General features: G+C 38.6%; 1 protein-coding gene across 22 annotated transcripts in view; it reads left to right on the forward strand.

Moving 5' to 3' along the window:
- Nucleotides 1-22,508, forward strand: part of ACBD6 (acyl-CoA binding domain containing 6) — a 246,918-nt gene that overhangs the window by 209,206 nt on the left and 15,204 nt on the right. For 6 of the 22 annotated variants that reach the window (XR_008523208.2, XR_010137504.1, XR_010137505.1 and 3 more), the window contains 2 exons: nt 15,212-15,460; nt 16,316-16,442. The exons of 9 other annotated variants lie outside the window; for them this stretch is intronic. Coding sequence is in view for 4 of the 13 variants with exons in the window: in XM_054550413.2 (XP_054406388.1) it covers nt 15,212-15,366 (155 nt within the window). In the remaining 9 variants the exon portion in view is untranslated. Of the gene's footprint in view, nt 1-15,211; nt 15,501-16,315; nt 16,443-22,508 lie in introns of those variants that run through there. 7 more of the 22 variants (XM_054550413.2, XM_063716796.1, XM_002809732.5 and 4 more) reach the window with 3 other exon arrangements.

Below are 22,508 nucleotides of genomic sequence, written 5' to 3' on the forward strand. Positions count from 1 at the left end.
TCCACCCTCCGTACTCACAAATCTATTATAAAAAGTTAAAATTTATCAAAACTTATACACACAAACACAGACCATTCATGGCACCAAAGCTGAGAAAAGTGTAAACGATTGTAAAGATGCAATATTAAATCATAACTGCATAAAATTAACTGTAGTACATACTGTTCTGTAGTAATTTTGTATATACCTCCTGTTGCTATTACAGTGAGCTCAAGTGTTGCCAGTCTGTGCTTAAAGTGCCAGGTGATGCTGGTCATCTCTACGTGAGCAGTTTGTCCCTCCAGTAAATTGTGTATCACAGTAAAAAAGTGATCTCACAGTTCTTGTGTATTTTTTGTGTTTAGTACACTACCATAAACCTTGAATAACACAAGGGGGCCCATACAAAATGCCACTAGTGATGCTGGAAGTGTTCCCGAGAAGGAAAGTATGACATTATAAGAAAAAGTTAAGTTGCTTGATATGTACCATAGCTTGAGGTCTGCCACCGCAGTATCCACCATTTCAGACAGATGATTCATCTTGGAAACAGGCAACATAAACGTACAGCATCAATAAATACAGTACAGTACTATACATGTATTTTATCTTATGATTTTCTTAACATTTTCTATGGCTTATTATATTGTTAAGAAGACATATACAAAATGTGTGTTAATTGACAGTTTCTTTACTGGTAAGGCTACTAGTCAGCCATAGAATATTAGTAGTTAAGTTTTTGGAGAGTCAGCAGTTATATGTGGCTTTTCTAATTCATGTGGAGTTGGCACACCTAACCCCCATGTTGTTCGAGGCTCAACTGTATATGATTTTGGTACTCTTCTGTGTGCATTTTATACTCTTTAAAAAGTATACAGACACCAAAAAAGTCTAAACCCAGGCACATATACAGTAGTGGTGTTATTGTTTCTATGTAAAATCTCATTTAGCCTTTTCTACAAATGTTTGAGCTAGGTACTGCCTTCCCCCATTTTCAGATGAAAAACTACAGTTCAGAGATGTTACCTTGACAGGGTAATCCAAGCTGTAGGTTGCAGAGCCAAGACACTTGTATAGGTCTTCTGATTCTACATCCAGACCTCTTTTCACAATTTCATAAATAATTACAGTCCTGCTGTCTTTTTAAGGAAGACATTATTTTGTGGAAGATAATCTTTCATAGAAATGAAATTAAAGAAAATCTTTTCTTATTGGTTACCTTGGTCAGTGATTCAAAGCTAGTTTTCAAGACTGTACTTGGGAGTAAATGTATATCAATATTTCTGTCTATCTGTGTGCTTTTATCTTTTCATTTCTGTTCACCATGAGTTTATACATTAATAAAAATTATCCCTGATTCAGAAATCTTGCTTAAAATTGATTTAGAACTTCTGTTTCTCTCAGGTTGTATTAATCATCACGGAAAGAACAAAACAAATGCCATATATGTTAAAATCAAGATAATCAAATACTAAATATCCCTAGAAGTTCTGGCATTACAAATATATAAAACTAAAATATTCTGACAATTCAGGAATATTTAATAAAAATTACTATTTTAAGTTTAATTCGTAATCACTTCTAGGAGTGGGTTATTTTTAATTTATAATTTTTCACTAGGTCACTGGATTCTTGCCAGTTTTTAAGGTAGTCAAAACAGTCTTGCATGTAATAATAATAATGATTTATTAAGCACCTATTATATGCCAGAGAATCTGCTGGGCATATTTGTTATTCATTTAATCACTTAATATTATTTAACCCTTTTTATTTAGTGGGCAGTCAGTTACTATTTGTTGATTTTATTTTATTTCAGGACTCTTAACCTACTCTTGGAACTTTCATAAAACTATAAGTATCGTTAAATCCAGTGAGTGCAGACAATGTTGGGGATGTCTTTGGGGACTTAGCTATTTTTTTTATGAATTATGGTTGGGCTTGACAGCTGCCCTTGTGTTGACAGCTCTTCTGATTATAGCAGTTGTCAAACTCCATCCTTAAGCAGGTTGTAAATCCTGGCGGCTTCCAATTAAAACTGGGTCAGAGCCAATGCCAGGTTAACTAGAGGCCAGTATTCTACTACTGTACGTCCTTACTAGTTCATTCTAAATAGGCTTTGTGTGGCAGGATACTAAAACCCTTAAATACCTATATTTTACCTGGGGTTTTTTTTTTTTGAATCTTCAGATATTGGTCCTCCTGTTACTTCGTGATTAAACATGGTCCTTGCTGAAGAGTATATTGGTATAAGTGTGGTCTTACTTATAAATGGCCTGTTAGCCTTCCCCTCCTCTTCCTCCACTGGGAATACTAATATCATTGCATCTGTGTCTCCCAGGGGAAATCAAGGCTTTTCCTTGCACGTGCAGTCATGTGATTTCAGAGTGGGCAGGCTTTGTATCCTCATGAGCCCTCGGTCTTCCACGCAAAGCACCATCTGTTCTGTTACCTCCACACTGTTACAGGGCAGTGGGAGGAGGCATTAGAGTGAAAATAAATAAAATAAAAAAAGAAAGAAATTCATCATCAAAACCCTGAGGATTAATGGAGTCAGAAGGCCCACTGCTCTGAATGGAAATTCATCTTCACCTGTGCCAGTGTCAGGGCTGCCTCTATGGCACTTGACAAATAGAGGTTCCCAGGGTACCATAAATTCAGCAACTGTTCTAATCCCTATAGACTTGCTCAAGCTTTTCCGAGATGGGCTTATGACTGTTTTTGTATTTCCCAGCACATTGTGGGCACCAGTATATCCCCTCATTAATTTGGTAAAATATTAGCACCCTTTCCTCCTCATTTCTCTCTCATATTCTTTGCCTTTGTCTGTTTTGAAAGGGTGGGCAGAGTACACATTTCTGAAAGATGACTCTACATTATGACTTGTGTTTCACTGAAGATGCCAAAGGCAGAGAAATCAATTAACTAATGAATTTTGAGCAAAGAGTAAGTGCCCAGCATTATGCTAGATGGAGAAGAGAATACAAAAAGAAGCATATACTCAAGTAGTTCAGCATCTCATTGTGGGGTACAAAGCATATTTTTTCAACAACTATTTGTTGGGCAACTATATGTGCAACTCTGTGCTAACATAAACATAATGGATGCCTCTCAACAGTGAGTCTCCAACAGATACTGCAAGTGGCCTCCTCATATCGGGATAAGATGCACTCGTGTGGTTTAAAAGGACCCTTGTCCTTTAAGTTATTCAGTCTTATTCTTTTTTATCTATATAACTTCCTCATTGTTTATGCTGTCATGTAAGTCTGTCTTTGCATAACTTCCAGGCATTTATTAATAAAACTCCTTTCATATGAATGCCATATTTCTTGCTCTGAATTACTGTTTTGCCACCTTAAATTCCAAATTCATATCTCACATTATAGTTAGACCTGAGCTAAAATTTCATTCACATCTGTCAAGTTAGGGAATTATCATTAGCCTCGAGTAGCATTTTCATAGCTGGTTGACTAGAGTTCCCTAGATGTGGAACTTAAATTCTTAAGCTCCATACCTGGGTTGGTGCCCATAGATTATATCATATCTCACACTGGAATGGTCACATCATCATACAGCATAAATGTAATTAATGTCCCTTTGTCTGAGATGGCCATCTTTTGTGTCTTCAGCCATAGCACACATCTACTTAGCCCTGATCTTCTCGCATAACTGTTGGGTTGGAATTGAGCCAAGCATGATCTGACAGATCATGATGGTTATTATTGTGTATTATAGATTTATACAATGGGAAGTTTATTCCTGTGATACTGCTAAAGGTCCTATTTTTAAACCTAAGTGTTTCTTACAATAAGTTGAGACTAATAACTGCAGTGTAAAGGTTAAAGTAGCTAGTTCTATGCAGGATAGATAGCCTTTTTTTCACAGCTACTTGATATAAGGCAATGTGTCTTCAACTTTGTTGTATTTTATAAGAGATTGTCTTTCATTTTAATCCAATTTGGTATACAGTGATTCATGATAAAACCCTTCAGAAGTTTAAAATTGAAATGTTGACTAAAATTATTTTTGGGCCAGGCACAGTGGCTCATGCCTGTTATCCCAGCACTTTGGGAGGCCAAGGCAGGTGGGTCACCTGAGGTCAGGAGTTTGAGACCAGCCTGGCCAACATGGTGAAACCCCATCTCTACTAAAAAATACAAAAACAATTAGCTGGGGTTGGTGGTGGGTGCCTGTAATCCCAGCTACTCAGGAGGCCGAGGCAGGAGAATCACTCGAACCCGGGAGGCAGAGGTTGCAATGAACCAAGATGGTGCCATTGCACTCCAGCCTGGGCGACAAGAGTGAGACTCCATCTCAAAAAATGATAATAATGATAAAATAAAATTATTTTGGGAGGCAATTTTAAAGTCTCAAAAAAATACTATAATACTAAACACTCTCTTGAATCCTCAGCCTTGGTAAAGATGATACCGTCTCTTCCTCCCTGTCTGTGGCATCCCTCAAGATGCAGAATAGCTCTTAAGTCTCAGGAGCTACCCAAAACTATGATCTCAGCCAATCAGCAGTGACCCTGGGGTTGGAATAAGCAATTCTTATCTCCCTCTACATTTTCTCCTATTCTCCATTCACCAGATATTAATATCTGTACCTTGGTAGCCTTCTAAGAAACCCCACATCACTGAAGGCAGAGCTAGCGTTCACAAATGCTCTGATTTTCGCTCAGAAAAAAATCTACCCTCTACTTTGGTTCACTTAGAAGCACCTCTGAGCTTATATGGTTATGGATTAGAGTTTGGTGCCTAAGCTTGTCAGGATAAGTAATGTAAAGGATCATAAAATCTATCCCAAGTACCTATCACAACCTGGTTTTGGCTGTCGGCTCTATGCACACTTCACAGCACATAGCCATGAAGCCCTGAGCTGGAAGCACCCACACAAGGAGAAAAGATGGTCAGGGGAACCAGAGAAACTACTTTATCTTTACCTAAGTACCGTTAGAGAGCAAAAGAAGAAATATCACTGCTAAATCATTTAAAACAAACCCCTGGGGAGTTCTTCTTCCACTATTACGATGTAGAAAACTACAAGAGAACTTCATTCTCACCCTAACAAAAGAAAAAGATAGTCTACAAAATCATAACTTTTTGTGAACACATCGGAGAGCAGAGGTTTCACGGCAGCCAAATAAACTGAATTTCAAAGAGTGACAAGCCCCTATAAGACCCACAAACTGTTTCACCTTTGGCAGAACACCTGAAGAAGAGGCAGCCACCATAAAAATAGGTAGGAAGAAAGCAGCTAAGATTAACAAATTGTTAAAGTGAGCTAGCATGACATTTTAGAGTAACTGGGAGCCTGAGACCCAAAAGGAGTCCTCAGTTGCATTCTTTTTCATTAACTGGGTGCTCATGAGAGAAATTTCTTTAGAAGAGAGAAAGCCTCTTCAGTGGCACACAGGCATGAAACATTTCCACTTCCCTGTATCCTTCTTTTTTAATTAATTAAATTTTTGACACATAAACATTGTATATGTTTCAAAATATGATGTTTTGAAATATGTATACATTGTGGAATGGCTGAACTGAGCTGATTAATAGATGCATTGCCTGACATACTTATCGTTTTTTGTGGTGAGAACACTTAAAATTATTCTCAACAATTTTCAAGAATACGGTAAGTTATTATCAACTGTAGTCACCATGTTGTACAATCCTAAACTCTTATTTCATCCAAAGCCAAATCCTTAAGCCATAGAGGAGGAGCTGAAAGCCTTTCTGGCCTCCCCTCCTGCTGCTCCTGGGCTCAAGTAGATATCTGCTGCTTTTGAAGTTAGAGTAAAAGCAAAATCTGCCTTCAGAGAGGGACAGGAAAGCCCTGGGCTTAGGACTCTTGCAGTGATACAAAGCAGAGATTCCCCCATCACTGAAGGCAGTGCAGGAAAGTCTCTCCCACCCAAGACACCCACCACTACCAACACCACATACACACACACCACAGGGTTTGGCTGACATTTGGGGGAGGGGTGTGTAGGAACAATGAGAAATCACCATCCCTGAGGTCCTGCCTAAGACTGAGACCAGCCCAAAAGGACAAAGAACTCCATCTTACTCCCGCCATGAGCCAAGCCCTGAGTAATAAGCAGGAGTAGTCCATTGATGGAGGAGGGAAAAGAATGTAGAGAGAGAGAGACTTCCTCTGTGGTACAGATATGCAGAGACTGCTGAAAGCTAAGGGTGGAGCAAGAATAGTAAAAAAAAAAAAAAAACCCCAGCACCCTAGCCCCACACTAAGCATAAGGTAGCAGCATCCTATCACTGGAGGAGTTTGAAGGCATGATGCACTGAACTTATCTTATCAGAACAACAAACCCAAACCCAGTTCAGCTACTGACATTCATCTGTACACCTTCATCAGAGCTCTTGGGTGAGTAGGTGCATTGTCAATGAGAGTAATATTTTGAAAGGAATCTGTTTTCCTGAGCAGTAGGTCTCAACAGTGGGCTTAAAATATTTAGTAAACCATGTTGTAAACAGATATGCCATCATCCAGGCTTTGTCGTTGCATTTATAGAGTATAGGCAGAGTAGATTTAGCATAATTCTTAAGGGCCCTAGGATTTTTGGAATAGTTTATGAGCATTGTCTTCAACTTAAAGTCACCAGTTGCATTAGCCCCTAACAAGAGAGTTCACCTATTCTTTTTTTTTTTTTTTTTCTTGCTCTGTTGCCCAGGCTGGAGTGCAGTGGCGCAATCTCGGCTCACTGCAACCTCCGCCTCCCGGGTTCAAGCTATTCTCCTGCCTCAGCCTCCCGAGTAGCTGGGACTATAGGCACAAGCCACCACGCCCAGCTAATTTTTTGCATTTTTAGTAAAGATGACGTTTCACCGTGTTAGCCAGGATGGTTTCAATCTCCTGACCTTGTGATCTGCCCGCCTTGGCCTCCCAAAGTGCTGGGATTACAGGCGTGAGCCACTGCGCCTGGCTGAGGGTTCACCTATTCTTTGAAGGCAGGCATTGTTTTCGCCTTTCTAGTTATAAAAATCCTAGATGGCATCTTTTTCCAATATGAGGCTGGTTCATCTACACTGACAATCTTTTGGCTGGACACGGTGGCTCATGCCTGTAATCCCAGCGCTTTGGGAGCCCCAGGTGGGCGGGTCACTTGAGGTCAAGATTTCGAGACCAGCCTGGCCAACATGGTGAAACCTCTTCTCTACCAAAAATACAAAAATTAGCCAGTCATGGTGGCACATGGCCAGTAATCTCACCTACTCGGGAGGCTGAGGTACAAGAATCGCTTGAGCCCAGGAGGCAAAGGTTGCAGTGAGCCAAGATCACGCCACTGCACTCCAACCTGGGCGAGGGAGTGAAACTCTGTCTAATAGAAAAGAAAAAAAGAAAATCTGTTGTGTAGTATAGCCATCCTCATCAGTTATCTTTATCTTAGTTAGATCTTCTAGATAACTTGCTCTCACTTCTGCATCAGCACTCACTGCTTTACCTTGCACTTTTATTTTATGGAGACAACTTTCCTTCAACCTCATGAGTCAGCCTCTGCCAACTCCTAACTTTTCTTCTGCAGTTTCTTCATCTTTTTCAGTCTTCATAGAATGAAAGAGCCGGAGCCTTGGTGTGGATTAGACTTTGGCTTCAGGGGATGTTGTGGCTGGTTTGATCTTCTACCCAGACCACTCAGACTTTTTCTAAATCAGCAATAAGGCTGTTTTGCTTTCCTATCATTTGTATGTTCACTGGAATAGTGCTTTAATTTTCTTCAAGAACTTTTACTTGGCATTCACAAGTTGGTTGACGGGCACAAAAAGCCTAGCTTTTGTCCTATGTTGGTTTTTGACATGCCTTCATTACTAAGCTTAATCATTTCTAGCTTTTGATTGAAAATGAGAGATGTGTGACTCTTCCTTTTACTTGAACACTTGGAGTTCATTGTAGGGTTATTGGCCTAATTTCAATATTATTGTGTCTCAGGGAATAGGGAGACCCAAGGAGAGGGATAGACGGGGGATTGGCTGTTCCATGGTACAGTCAGAACACATACAACATTGGTCGATGAAATTCATCTTATATGGGTGCAGTTCATGGCACCCCAAAAAAATTACAATAGTAACATCAAAGATCCTCACAACAGAAATAACAATAATGAAAAGTTTGAAATATTGTGAGAATCCCCACAGTGTGACACAGAGACACAAAATGAACAAATGCTGTTGGGAAAATGGCACCAATAGACTTGCTTAAATATAGAGTTGCCACAAATCTTTGAAAAAAAAAATGCATTATCTGTGATGCACAGTAAAGTGAAGCACCATAAAATAAGTTATGCCTATATAAAATATTTTGAACTGAATGAAAATGAAAACATTCTTGTCAAAATTTGTGGGATGCTTGGGAGGCTGAGGCAGGAGAATCGCTTAAGCCAGGCCGGGGAGGCAGAGGTTGCAGCAAGCCAAGATTGCACCACTGCACTTCAGCCTGGGCAACAGAGCAAGACTCTGCCTCAAAAAAAAAAAAAAAAAAATTGGGGGATGCAGCTAAACCAGTGCTTTAAAGGAAATTAAATACTATTATTAGAAAAGAAGAAAGATTTCATATCAGTGATCCAAGCTTCTACCTCAAAAAAAAGAAGGGCAAATTAAGCCCAAAGTAAGTGTGAAACGATAAGAAAGATCAGAGCAGAAATCATTGAAATAGAAAATCAGAAAACAGAAAATCAGTGAAATCAAAAACTGGTTGTTTGTAGAGATCAATAAAACATAGTCCTCTAGCCAGACCAAGGAAGAAAAAAAAGAGAAGAAACAGGCTGGGTGCTGTGGCTCACACCTGTAATCCCAGCACTTTGGGAGACCAGTGCGGAAGGATCACTTGAGACTAAGAGTTCGAGACCAGCCTGGGCAACATAGCAAGACCCCATCTCTACAACAAATGTTTTAAAACATGCCAGGCATAGTTGTTTGAGCCCCTAAGTCCCAGCTACTTAGGAGGCTGAGGCAGGAGGATCACTCGTGCCCAGGAGTTCCAGGATGCAGTGAGTTGTGATTGTGCCACCGTATTCCAGCCTGAGTAACAAAGTGAGATGCGACACCAAAAAAAAAAAAAAAAGCAAATTACCAATTTCAGGAATGAAAGGATATCAGTACATATCCTAAAGATATTATAAAGCAAATAAGGAAACATTATACACAATTTTGTACCAATGAAATAGATAACTTAGATGAAATGGACAAATTATTATTATTATTTTTTTTTTTAAGTCAGGGTCTCAGTCACCCAGGCTGGAGTGCAGTGGTGCGATCTCAGCCTACTCACACTTCAGGCTCCACCTCCCAGGTTCAAGCAATTCTCCTGCCTCAGCCTCCCAAGTAGCTGGGATCACAGGAATGCACCACCATGCCCGGCTAATTTTTGTATGTTTAGTACAGACAGGGTTTCACCATGTTGCCCAGGCTGGTCTCAAACTCCTGACCTCAGGCAATCTGCCTGCCTTGGCCTCCCAAAGTGCTACGGCTAGGATTACAGGCATGAGCCACCGCACCTGGCCAGGACAAATTTTTTTAAAGACACAAACTACCAAAGTTTTCTGAAAAACAAATAGAAAGCCAGGCGTGGTGGCTCACACCTGTGATCCCAGCACTTTGGGAGGCTGGGGCGGGCGGATCACCTGAGGTCAGAAGTTCAAGATCAGCCTGGCCAACATGGTGAAACCCTGTTTCTACTACATACACAAAAATTAGCCGGATGTGGTGGTGCGCACCTGTAATCCCAGCTGCTCAGGAGCCTGAAGCAGGAGAATCACTTGAACCTGGGAGGCGGAGATTTCAGTGAGCCAAGATCGTGCCACTGCACTCCAGCCTGGGCAACAGAGCCAGACTCCATCTCGAAAAAAAAAGGAAATAGAAGTGCACGCCTTTAGTCCCAGCTGGGAGGCTTGGGGAAGAGGATCACTTGGAGCCAGGAGTTCAAGACTGCACTGCACTATGATCATGCTTGTGAATAGCCACTACATATAGCCAGGGCAACATAACCTGACTCCATCTTAAAAAAACAAAAATAAAAAATAGAAAATCTGGATAGCTCTATATTTATTAAAGAGATTGAATTTGTAGCTAGAAATTTTCCCACAACAAGATTTCCAGGCCTTGATTACTTCACTGGTGAATTCTACTGAGTGTTTAAGGATGAAATTGGCCAGGCACAGTGGCTCCTGCCTATAATCCCGGCACTTTGAGAGGTGAGGCAGGTGGATCACCTGAGGTCAGGAGTTTGAGACTAGCCTGGCCAACGTGGCAAAACCCCGTCTCTACTAAAAATACAAAAATTAGCTGGGTGTGGTGGCGGGCGCCTGTCATCTCAGCTACTCGGGAGGCTGAAGCAGGAGAATTGCTTGAACCCAGGAGGTAGAGGTTGCGGTGAGCCAAGATCATGCCATTTGCACCATTGCACTCCAGCCTGGGCAACAGAGTGAGACTTTGTCTCAAAAAAAAAAAAAATATTTTACACACAAACACTTCCAGAAAATAGAAGGGGAGGGAGCACTGCCCAGCTCATTCTGTGAAGCCAGAATTACCCTGATAACCAAATCCAGACAAAGACCTTAGAGGAAAAGAAAACTACAGGCCAGTATTCCTTATGAACATAGATGCAAAAATGTTTAATAAGATGTTAGCAAATTGAACCTAGTAAATACAAAAAGGATAATAAATTTTGTGTAAGTGTGTTTATCCTAGGAATGCAAGGTTTGTTTGGCAATTGAGAGCCATACTATTTCACCATATCAACAGATCAAAAAAACAAAATATGATTATATCAATTTACGTAGAAAAGGCTGACAAAATTCAACTTCCCTTCATGATTAAAACAACAACAACAAAAACTCACAACAAAATAGAAATAGGAAATAGTAGGGAATTTCTTTAGCCTGAGAAAATCGACAGTTAATATCGTCCTTGATGATGAAAGGCTGAATGCTTTCCCTCTAAGACTGTGGACAAAGATATCCACTCTCTCCACTTTGATCCAACATTGTATTAAAAGTTCTAGCCAATGCATTAAGGCAAGAAAAAGAAATGAAAGCCATGTAGATTTAAAAAGAAGAAATAAAACTTCCTTTTCTCGTAGGTGATGTGTCCATCTATGTATAAGACCCCAAGAATCTATTAAAAAATAAAAAAAAAAACTAGAAAAAGTGAGTTCACCAAGTTCACAGGATGTAAAATCAATATACAAAAATGAAGAGTATTCCTATATACTAGTAATGAACAATTGAAAATAAAAGTTCAAAAATACCAAGGCTAGTATACAAATCTTGTTTTTCTTTATGCTTATGGTAAACTGAATTTTTAAAAGATATTATTTGCAGTAGCCTCAAAAACATGAAATTCTCAGGGATACATCAAACAAAATAAGTGTAAGATTTGTATGTGTATAATTCCTAAATATTATCGAAATTAAGGAAAATTTAAATGGAAAGAGATACCATTGTTCGCGGATCAAAAGACTCAGTATTGTTAAGGTGTCCATTCTTTCCAAATTGATCCATAGATTCAGCGGGTCCCCATCAGAATCCCAGCAGGATCTTTGTAAAAACTTATAAGTTGATTCTAAAATTTATATGGAAAAGCAAAGGACCTAGAATAATCAAAACAACTTTGAAAAAGAATAAAGTTGGAGGCCCCACACTGGTTTCAGGACTTACTATAAAGTACAGAAATCAAGGCAATGTTGTATTGGTATAAGAATAGGTATATAGATCAAAGGAACATGATAGATAACCTAGAAATAGATCCAATCACAAATGGTCAGCTGATTTCTGACAAAAATGCCAACATAAAATTCAGTGGAGGGAAGAATAGCCTTTTCAACGTATAGAGCTGTAACAATTGGACATCAAAATGCAAAACAAAACAAAAAGGTGAGCCTGAAGCCTACTCAAAAATTAACTGGGAAGGTAAGATCTTAGATGTATATGTAAGAGGAGTAATGATAAAGAACTAGAATAATATCTTTGTGATCTTGGTGTAGGCAAAGTTTTTTTTAGATGAAACACAAGCACAAACTATAAAAGAAAAAATAAATTGCACTTTATCAAAATTAAAAACTTCCACTCTTCAAGATACTCTTAAGAAAAATGAGAAGTCACACGCTGGGAGAAAATATTTATAAAACATATATTTGGAAAAAAAAATTTTGTATCCACAACATATAAAGACCTCTTATAAGAAAATGACAACCTTATTAACAAATGAACAAAAGATTTGAACAGTTAAATCACCAAAGATAGATAGTTGGCAAATAAGCACAAGAAATGTTCATTGTTAGACATTAGGGAAGTACAGATTAGAAATCACAATGAAAAGCCACCGTAGACCTAACTAGAATGGCTAAAAAATATTTTTAATAATAGTAAAGTGCTGGTAAGGGTGCAAAGCAACTGGAATTTATACTTATTGGTGTGAATGAAAACTTTAGAAAAGTTTGGTAGTTTCTTGGAAAGTTTAAACATTCACTTGCCATATGACTCCGCAATTCTACTTCTAGGTATTTACCCACAGGCTGTGAAAACATAAAACAAGACAACACAAAGACCTTTACCCAACTATTTGTAAGATCCCTGTTCATAATGCCAAAAATTGGAAGCAGCCCAGATGACTGTGTACATCCATACAGTAGAATACTACTCAGCAATCAAAAGGAAAGAACTGATACTTGAAGCAATGTGGATGGATCGCAAAAGCAACATGCTAAGTGAAAGAGACCAGATACAAAAGACCATATGCTATATGATTTCTATTTCTGGAAAAAGACGAAACTATAGGGACAGAAATCAGATCAATGCTTGCCAAAGTATGCCACTCCACTCCTCATAAATGCCTGTGGATCACTTGACAAAACTCAGACTTAGTGTGACCTATTCAAGGCCCTAGATAACTTGACTTCAATCCAACCTCTGTACTTTCAACTCTTTGTACTGCTTCCCTGAGCCAGCAGAGACAGTTCTCCTAGCATTCCTTGTCATGCCTCTGCTAGTGGTATTTTCGCATTCTGCAATGCCTTTCCTTCTCAGAAATTTTGCTTGATCCTTCAAAGCTCATCTTACATCTTACTACCAATTTGTAGTGTTTCCTGATCCCTCAGTCTCCTCCTTCCTCCCTGCCTTTGCAGTATATGTATTTCTGCCACAGTTCTTATTCATTCTTTTGTGTTAGAGTTGGTTGTTTACATATTTACAATCCATTCTGAATAGCAGGAATCTTACCTGTATTCCTGACAGGACTGGTACAGTATGTGCTCAATAAAATGGCTATAGGGCCGGGTGCAGTGGTGTATGCCTGTAATCCCAGCACTTTGGGCCAAGGCAGGAGGATTGCCTGAGCCTAGTAGTTTGAGACCAGCCTGGGCAACAAAGTGAGACTCCCAAAGTGAGAGCAAAGCATGGTAGGACACACCTATAGTTATAACTACTCAGGAAGCTGAGGTGGGAGGATTTGCTTGAGCCCAGAAAGTCAAGGCTGCAGTGAGCCATGATCTCACCACTGCACTCCAGGTTGGGAGACAGAGCCAGACCCTGTCTCAAAAAGTCCGTGAAATTCAGCTCCATACCCTTTCTTTCTCTTAAACAAGCAACAACAACAACAAAAACCCACACACTGTGTTGTGTGATAATCATGCTGCAAAAGAGTATATAAAATGTATATGAAGAATTTAAACAAAGCTTTTAAAAATTTACCCACTACTTAGCTGGAGAAATAGAACATCACCAATATCTTTGAGCCTCCTGTGCATGCCTCTCAAATCATATGGCCTTCCCTAGTGGTAATCTTAGAGAGATTACCACTATCCCAAATTTTATATTAATGATTTCCTTTGTAGTTTCAGTACATATTTGTATGTCTGAATAATATTCTTTAGTTTTACCTGTTTTCAAAATTTTGTTTAAATGAAATCATATCATATGTATTCTTCTCACTTGTTTTTTTCCCTTCAACATTATGTTTTGGAGGTAAACCCATGTTGTGTGAAGCTATAGTTCATTAGTTTCCAGTGTTCTACAGGATTTCATTGTACAAGTGATCAATACTTTATTTATATGTTACCACTGATGAGCATTTGGGCTGTTTACATTTGGGGTCTGCTGTGTACATGCTTGCAAATATCTCCTGGAGAACATATGCAAAAGTATATAACTAGAAGTAGAATTGCTAGGTTGGAGGGTATATGTGTGTTTAGGTTTAACCTGTAAATGCTCTAGTGTTGTCTAAAATAGCAACACCAGTGTACACTCTGACATCTAAAGGGGTTTCTCTGCTCCAGTCCTTATCAGTGCTTGGCATTGTCAAAGTTAATTTTCACCAATCTAGTGGGTATGAAATGGTATCTCCTGGTTTTAATTTTCATTTCCCTGATAATGTGGAATGCTCATCTTTTTATATGTTTATTGCCATTTATGTTTCATCTGGTGCCTCTTTTTGCCTTTAGTGAGTCCAGTTGTCTCCACACCATCTACTCATGGGGTCTTTATTTCCCCGCTGATCTGCCAGCTTTGTCATGAATTAAGTTTTCATATGTGTGCAGAAGAATAGATCATCCTCTGTTCTAAGCTTCTGGTCTGTTTGTCCATTTTGGAGCAATACCATACCATATTTATAAGTCTTGATATCTCTATGCCCTTTTTTCCCCTTCCTATACCTTGAACTTATCAGTTACACCCATTGGTGCCCTTTTTTTTTTTTTTTTTTTAGTTCCTGTAGAAGAACAGTCTGATTTCTGGGCCAGCTTTTTTTTTTTTTTAATTTACAAATTGTAAAATTCAGTTAGTTACCCACTTATCCCCTCTTCAAAAACAAAACAAAACATTTTATTTGACATTTACAGTATTTTTAGCCTTTTGACATATCCTGCACATGTATCATTATTCTGAAATAAAGATCAGAGTAAAATAGATACTTAAATACTATTTTTTATTCGTTTCCTTAATCCCATTCTTAAAGACTAGAGCCCAAAAGCCTCACAATTTAGAGTATATATTTGTTTGTGTGTGTGTTTCTAGACAACCAAAAAGGTAAATTTGATTTTCCTAAGGCTTGAAAATCTAGCATAATACCACAGTTCTCATTACCAGGCCTGATCATCCTTCAGCCACTGTAACATTGCTCATTGTTCAGTATTCCTTGTTGCTCAGCACTTTCCTTTCCTGCTGAAGTAGAGGAGTTTCTCTGTCTCATAGTAAACTTGTTTTCACATTTGTCAATTTTCCTTTCAGCCTCTGCCTGTGAGTTTCTGGATATTGTAGAGCTGCTGCTCCAGTCAGGTGCTGACCCCACTCTCCGAGACCAGGATGGCTGCCTGCCAGAGGAGGTGACAGGCTGCAAAACAGTTTCTTTGGTGCTGCAGCGGCACACAGCTGGCAAGGCTTAATCAAAAGACTGGAAAACTGCAGTCTGTAATAGCATAAGGCTTCCATTATGAAAGAAAACTACAAAAATAATACTTCTTTTTCCACCCGTCTTTGGTATGTATTGGCTAATAAAATCAGTTCTGTGGAACTGGGATTTTGAAGTCTCAGCAATTCATTCTTCTTGCATACATTCTAGGCAGTACAGTTTTGGTGATGAACATGTGTACTGTGCATAATATAATCCAGTTCTGCTGAGCATGCTCTGAAATTTATCACTGCTTTAGAGGGTGGGCAGAAGAGGAGACAGATCATATTTCACAATATTAAACATGGCTGCTTTTTTTAAAAGCATACAGAAGCAAATGTAACCATTAGGGAAAGTTTCATGCCATCCCAACATGGTAGAGATCAAATTATCTTTTGTAGCATTTTGTACACCTGGTCTGAATAGGCAGCTAAGATGTCTATTCTTTTGGCAGACAGAATTGGGAAGATAGGAAAGAAGAGGGGTGTTAAGAAAAAGAAAGCAAAGGAGAAAGCAGAATTTTGTCACATAAGGGGTGCAGAAGTCAGAACAACTAGATTTACTGAAAATCTCAAAACCCTGGGGCATTTTAGAATAATACTCTGTTTTCACTCTAGGATTGAAACAGATTCTGGAGAATTCATCAGAGTTAGGTCAGATTCCTTAAACTCACCTTCACTAAACAAGAAAGGAATTTCTTTAGGGCTCTTTTAATTGTCTATAATGACCATGTCATATGTAGCAGCAGTCTCTATTTAAAAAAAAAAAAAAAAAAAGCTTAGATCTGAACTGTTAGGTCTATTTGGGACTATCTGATATGTTAATGTGAAGTTATTTCTGGATACCAGAAGAGCTTTTGTTTTTTATTAAAAATGTAGACAAGTATGCTATCATTTTAATTTAAAGGATAGACCAGTATGCCACTCTTTTTTTTTTTGAGACAGGGTCTCGCAATGTCACCCAGGCTGAAGTGCAGTGGTGTGATCATGGTTCACTACAGCCTCAACCTCCTGGGCTCAAGGGATCCTCCCACCTCAGCCTCCTGTGTAGCTGAGATAGCTGGGACTACAGGTGCGTGCCACCACACCCCACTAATTTTTGTATCTTTTGTACAGATAGGGTCTCTCTGTGTTCCTCAGAGTGGTCTCAAACTCCTGGCCTCAAGCAGCTTTCAGGCCTCTTAAAGTGCTGAGATTACAGGTGTGAGCCACTGTGCCCAGCCAGGTATGCCACTCTTGAAACTGGCTCCCAACATTTTCCCTGTAAGCCCCAAAAGCTCCATCTGGGGAATTCACTGAGTTTTACTATTATATGAGGAAAGTAGATAGTTGACATAGGAAGAGAAATGAAATAAAAAATGAGTTGAGATGCAAAGATAACCACTTAAAAGATAATTTTTCTAACAGGTGTTACTATTAAAATAATGAGTAATAAACTTGCTTAGTATAGTCCTCAACGGTGAAGAAGATTTTCATTAGCGTGAGCTAACCTGTTCTTTGGAACAAGCCCCTATAACAGAAATGAGGCATATTAGTGCTGTTTATTTTGTGATTTTTCTATCTTAACTTCTTATTTTCTGAGATATAAACCAAAATCATTCACCAAGATGATTCGTTTTTGAAATAATTAATCTGTGGAAGTGATATGCATATTAGTACATGCTGAAATGCTGTAATTCTAGTAGAGCATTCTCTTCATTGTCTGTTCTTTCACCACAATCCTTGCTACATTGCAACCTGCTGTTTAGCTTAAGTCTTTCACATTCCACACTAATTAAATGTGTTTTAAGAAACATGCATTAGTTATAGTGAAGTCACCAGGATGATGCATGCAGTTTTTAATTGGTATTACTTTGTGCATTTTTTAAGACATTAGCAAATCAAAAACCATTTATTCATTTTTAATTTACAGGGTATTTGAGCAAGAAGCTATTAAGGAACTCCTTTTTTCATCTGTCTTTTGCAATTCAAACTTGATATTTCTTAGACAAGTTTTTTATTACCTGTTTTGCCGCATCTAAAACTGTATAGATTTGTTTTTAAGCAAAGAATATAACTTATCTTTTATCTTATTTTAAAGGTTTCAAATTTATATTCAAAGCTATCACTAAAAACAGCCATCAACTTAACGTTTTCAAATACATTCTAAAGCCAATTTCCAAAATCTCTATTCTTTATTCATGAGTGTCTGAATTTTCAGAAACCTTGCTATCATATAATAATCTATAGATCGTCTCCCTATGCCTTAAAACACTGTTCTAGGCCCATGGCATTGCCTTTTCTCAGTATTATGTATATTTAGAATTAATTATATGATATCTCAAGATACTACATGAGATATCTTGAAAAGTCTCGTAGAAAGTAGTGAATTACCAATCAGAAACTAACTAAATCCTTTAAACCTATTACAATTATGTTTCTAATAAAGATGTAAGAAGTCAGCCAACTGGCCACATATTATCTCTTATGCTTGTCAGGTAGAAGGGTAACACCCAACGTATAATATCTGGAATTGTATCTAGTATATCTTTTTTTAATGTTTCAGCATTTTCCAGCTAAAAGGTTGCTATAATCAAGTGAACCTTTCTATTAAATAGGTATTTCTTAGCTTCCTGCCAGGTTTAACTACTTGACTATGGGTTATTATTCCATCTACACTACAGCATCTCTGAGATTGATGAATAATGGGTGTGATTATAGCAGAGCTGAGCTTGGGTTGCAGAAGACTTTAGCGTCCAGACAAATAATATGCTTCAGTTGAACATGAAAGCTTTTATCAAACTTCAAGCCCTTAAAAATTCCCCTTCATAAATAAATATTTATCATAGAATAGGTATGTAACCCATCAGCTACAATTTAGTAATGAAAATATTGAGTTTAAATATTTATGAGTGAAATTCAAATCCCAGTTCCTAAGGTGATTTGAGTCAAATGTTTTCATCATAGTTACAATATTATATTTGATCAGTTCTGAGATGCACCTATTTTCTTTGGTTTTTTTTTACTTTTTTTATCATTATTATTATACTTTAAGTTTTAGGGTACATGTGCACAATGTGCAGGTTAGTTACATACGTATACATGTGCCATGCTGGTGTGCTGCACCCATTAACTCGTCATTTAGCATTAGGTATATCTCCTAATGCTATCCCTCCCCCCTCCCCCCGCCCCACAACAGTCCCCAGAGTGTGATGTTCCCCTTCCTGTGTCCATGTGTTCTCATTGTTCAATTCCCACCTATGAGTGAGAATTTGCGGTGTTTGGTTTTTTGTTCTTGCGACAGTTAACTGAGAATGATGATTTCCAATTTCATCCATGTCCCTACAAAAGACATGAACTCATCATTTTTTATGGCTGCATAGTATTCCATGGTGTATATGTCCCACATTTTCTTAATCCAGTCTATCATTGTTGGACATTTGGCTTGGTTCCAAGTCTTTGCTGTTGTGAATAGTGCCGCAATAAACATACATGTGCATGTGTCTTTATAGCAGCATGATTTATAGTCCTTTGGGTATATACCCAGTAATGGGATGGCTGGGTCAAATGGTATTTCTAGTTCTAGATCCCTGAGGAATCACCACACTGACTTCCACAAGGGTTGAACTAGTTTACACTCCCACCAACAGTGTAAAAGTGTTCCTATTTCTCCACATCCTCTCCAGCACCTGTTGTTTCCTGACTTTTTAATGATTGCCATTCTAACTGGTGTGAGATGGTATCTCATTGTGGTTTTGATTTGCATTTCTCTGATGGCCAGTGATGATGAGCATTTTTTCATGTCTCTTTTGGCTGCATAAATGTCTTCTTTTGAGAAGTGTCTGTTCATATCCTTTGCCTGCTTTTTGATGGGGTTGTTTGTTTTTTTCTTGTAAATTTGTTGGAGTTCATTGTAGATTCTGGATATTAGCCCTTTCTCAGATGAGTAGGTTGCGAAAATTTTCTCCCATTTTGTAGGTTGCCTGTTCACTCTGATGGTAGTTTCTTTTGCTGTGCAGAAGCTCTTGAGTTTAATTAGATCCCATTTGTCAATTTTGGCTTTTGTTGCCATTGCTTTTGGTGTTTTCGACATGAAGTCCTTGCCCATGCCTATGTCCTGAATGGTATTGCCTAGGTTTTCTTCTAGGGTTTTTGTGGTTTTCGGTCTAATGTTTAAGTCTTTAATCCATCTTGAATTAATTTTTGTATAAGGTGTCAGGAAGGGATCCAGTTTCAGCTTTCTACATATGGCTAGCCAGTTTTCCCAGCACCATTTATTAAATAGGGAATCCTTTCCCCATAGCTTGTTTTTCTCAGGTTTGTCAAAGATCAGATAGTTGTAGATATGCGGCGTTATTTCTGAGGGCTCTGTTCTGTTCCATTGATCTATATCTCTGTTTTGGTACCAGTACCATGCTGTTTTGGTTACTGTAGCCTTGTAGTATAGTTTGAAGTCAGATAGCGTGATGCCTCCAGCTTTGTTCTTTTGGCTTAGGATTGACTTGGCGATGCGGGTTCTTTTTTGGTTCCATATGAACTTTAAAGTAGTTTTTTCCAATTCTGTGAAGAAAGTCATTGGTAGCTTGATGGGGATGGCATTGAATCGATAAATGACCTTGGGCAGTATGGCCATTTTCACGATATTGATTCTTCCAACCCATGAGCATGGAATGTTCTTCCATTTGTTTGTATCCTCTTTTATTTCATTGAGCAGTGGTTTGTAGTTCTCCTTGAATAGGTCCTTCACGTCCCTTGTAAGTTGGATTCCTAAGTATTTTATTCTCTTTGAAGCAATTGTGAATGGGAGTTCACTCATGATTTGGCTCTCTGTTTGTCTGTATTGGTGTATAAGAATGCTTGTGATTTTTGTACATTGATTTTGTATCCTGAGACTTTGCTGAAGTTGCTTATCAGCTTGAGGAGATTTTGGGCTGAGACAATGGGGTTTTCTAGATATACAATCATGTCATCTGCAAACAGGGACAATTTGACTTCCTCTTTTCCTAATTGAATACCCTTTATTTCCTTCTCTTGCCTAATTGCCCTGGCCAGAACTTCCAACACTATGTTGAATAGGAGTGGTGAGAGAGGGCATCCCTGTCTTGTGCCAGTTTTCAAAGGGAATGCTTCCAGTTTTTGCCCATTCAGTATGATATTGGCTGTGGGTTTGTCATAGATAGCCCTTATTATTTTGAGATACGTCCCATCAATACCTAATTTATTGAGAGTTTTTAGCATGAAGGGTTGTTGAATTTTGTCAAAGGCCTTTTCTGCATCTATTGAGATAATCATGTGGTTTTTGTCTTTGGTTCTGTTTATATGCTGGATTACATTTATTGATTTGCGTATATTGAACCAGCCTTGCATCCCAGGGATGAAGCCCACTTGATCATGGTGGATAAGCTTTTTGATGTGCTGCTGGATTCAGTTTGCCAGTATTTTATTGAGGATGTTTGCATCAAAGTTCATCAAGGGTATTGGTCTAAAATTCTCTTTTTTGGTTGTGTCTCTGCCCGGCTTTGGTATCAGGATGATGCTGGCCTCTTAAAATGAGTTAGGGAGGATTCCCTCTTTTTCTATTGATTGGAATAGTTTCAGAAGGAATGGTACCAGTTCCTCCTTGTACCTCTGGTAGAATTCAGCTGTGAATCCATCTGGTCCTGGACTCTTTTTGGTTGGTAAGCTATTGATTATTGCCACAATTTCAGATCCTCTTATTGGTCTATTCAGAGATTCAACTTCTTCCTGGTTTAGTCTTGGGAGAGTGTATGTGTCAAGGAATTTATCCATTTCTTCTAGATTTTGTAGTTTATTTGCGTAGAGGTGTTTGTAGTATTCTCTGATGGTAGTTTGTATTTCTGTGGGATCGGTGGTGATATCCCCTTTATCATTTTTTATTGCGTCTATTTGATTCTTCTCTCTTTTTTTCTTTATTAGTCTTGCTAGCGGTCTATCAATTTTGTTGATCCTTTCAAAAAACTAGCTCCTGGATTCATTAATTTTTTGAAGGGTTTTTTGTGTCTCTATTTCCTTCAGCTCTGCTCTGATTTTAGTTATTTCTTGCCTTCTGCTAGCTTTTGAATGTGTTTGCTCTTGCTTTTCTAGTTCTTTTAGTTGTGATGTTAGGGTGTCAATTTTAGATCTTTCCTGCTTTCTCTTGTGGGCATTTAGTGCTATAAATTTCCCTGTACACACTGCTTTGAATGTGTCCCAGAGATTCTGGTATGTTGTGTCTTTGTTCTCGTTGGTTTCAAAGAACATCTTTATTTCTGCCTTCATTTCGTTATGTACCCAGTAGTCATTCAGGAGCAGGTTGTTCAGTTTCCATGTAGTTGAGTGGTTTTGAGTGAGTTTCTTAATCCTGAGTTCTAGTTTGATTGCACTGTGGTCTGAGACACAGTTTGTTATAATTTCTGTTCTTTTACATTTGCTGAGGAGAGCTTTACTTCCAACTATGTGGTCAATTTTGGAATAGGTGTGGTATGGTGCCGAAAAAAATGTATATTCTGTTGATTTGGGGTGGAGAGTTCTGTAGATGTCTATTAGGTCCGCTTGGTGCAGAGCTGAGTTCAATTCCTGGGTATCCTTGTTAACTTTCTGTCTCGTTGATCTGTCTAATGTTGACAGTGGGGTGTTAAAATCTCCCGTTATTATTGTGTGGGAGTCTAAGTCTCTTTGTAAGTCACTCAGGACTTGCTTTATGAATCTGGGTGCTCCTGTATTGGGGAGATGCACCTATTTTCACTTTTTTTTTTGAGACAAGGTCTCACTCTGTCTCCCAGGTTGGAGCGCAGTTCTCATTTTAACATATCCAAAATTGGATGGCTTTTATAAACAATGGCATATCGTAGTTCAGTTGCCAGCATTTTTTTCTTAGTGATACATAAACTTATGTTTCTTACAATCAATTATATCTTAGCTTCAATGAAATAACAGCAGTTATGCCGTTTTTTGGGTTTTTTCGTGTTTTTGAGTCAGGGTCTCACTCTTCTCATCTAGGCTGGAGTGCAGTGGCACCATTATAGCTCACTGCAGACTTGACTCCCTGGCTCAAGCAATCCTTCCACCTCAGCCTCGCAAGTAGCTGGGACCACAGGTGCACACCATGAGGCTCAACTAATTACTTTTTTTCTCCCTGTATTGCCCAGAATGATCTAGA

The sequence above is a fragment of the Pongo abelii genome, chromosome 1 (genome assembly GCF_028885655.2).
Source record: "Pongo abelii isolate AG06213 chromosome 1, NHGRI_mPonAbe1-v2.0_pri, whole genome shotgun sequence".
Taxonomy (NCBI): Eukaryota; Metazoa; Chordata; class Mammalia; order Primates; family Hominidae; genus Pongo; species Pongo abelii.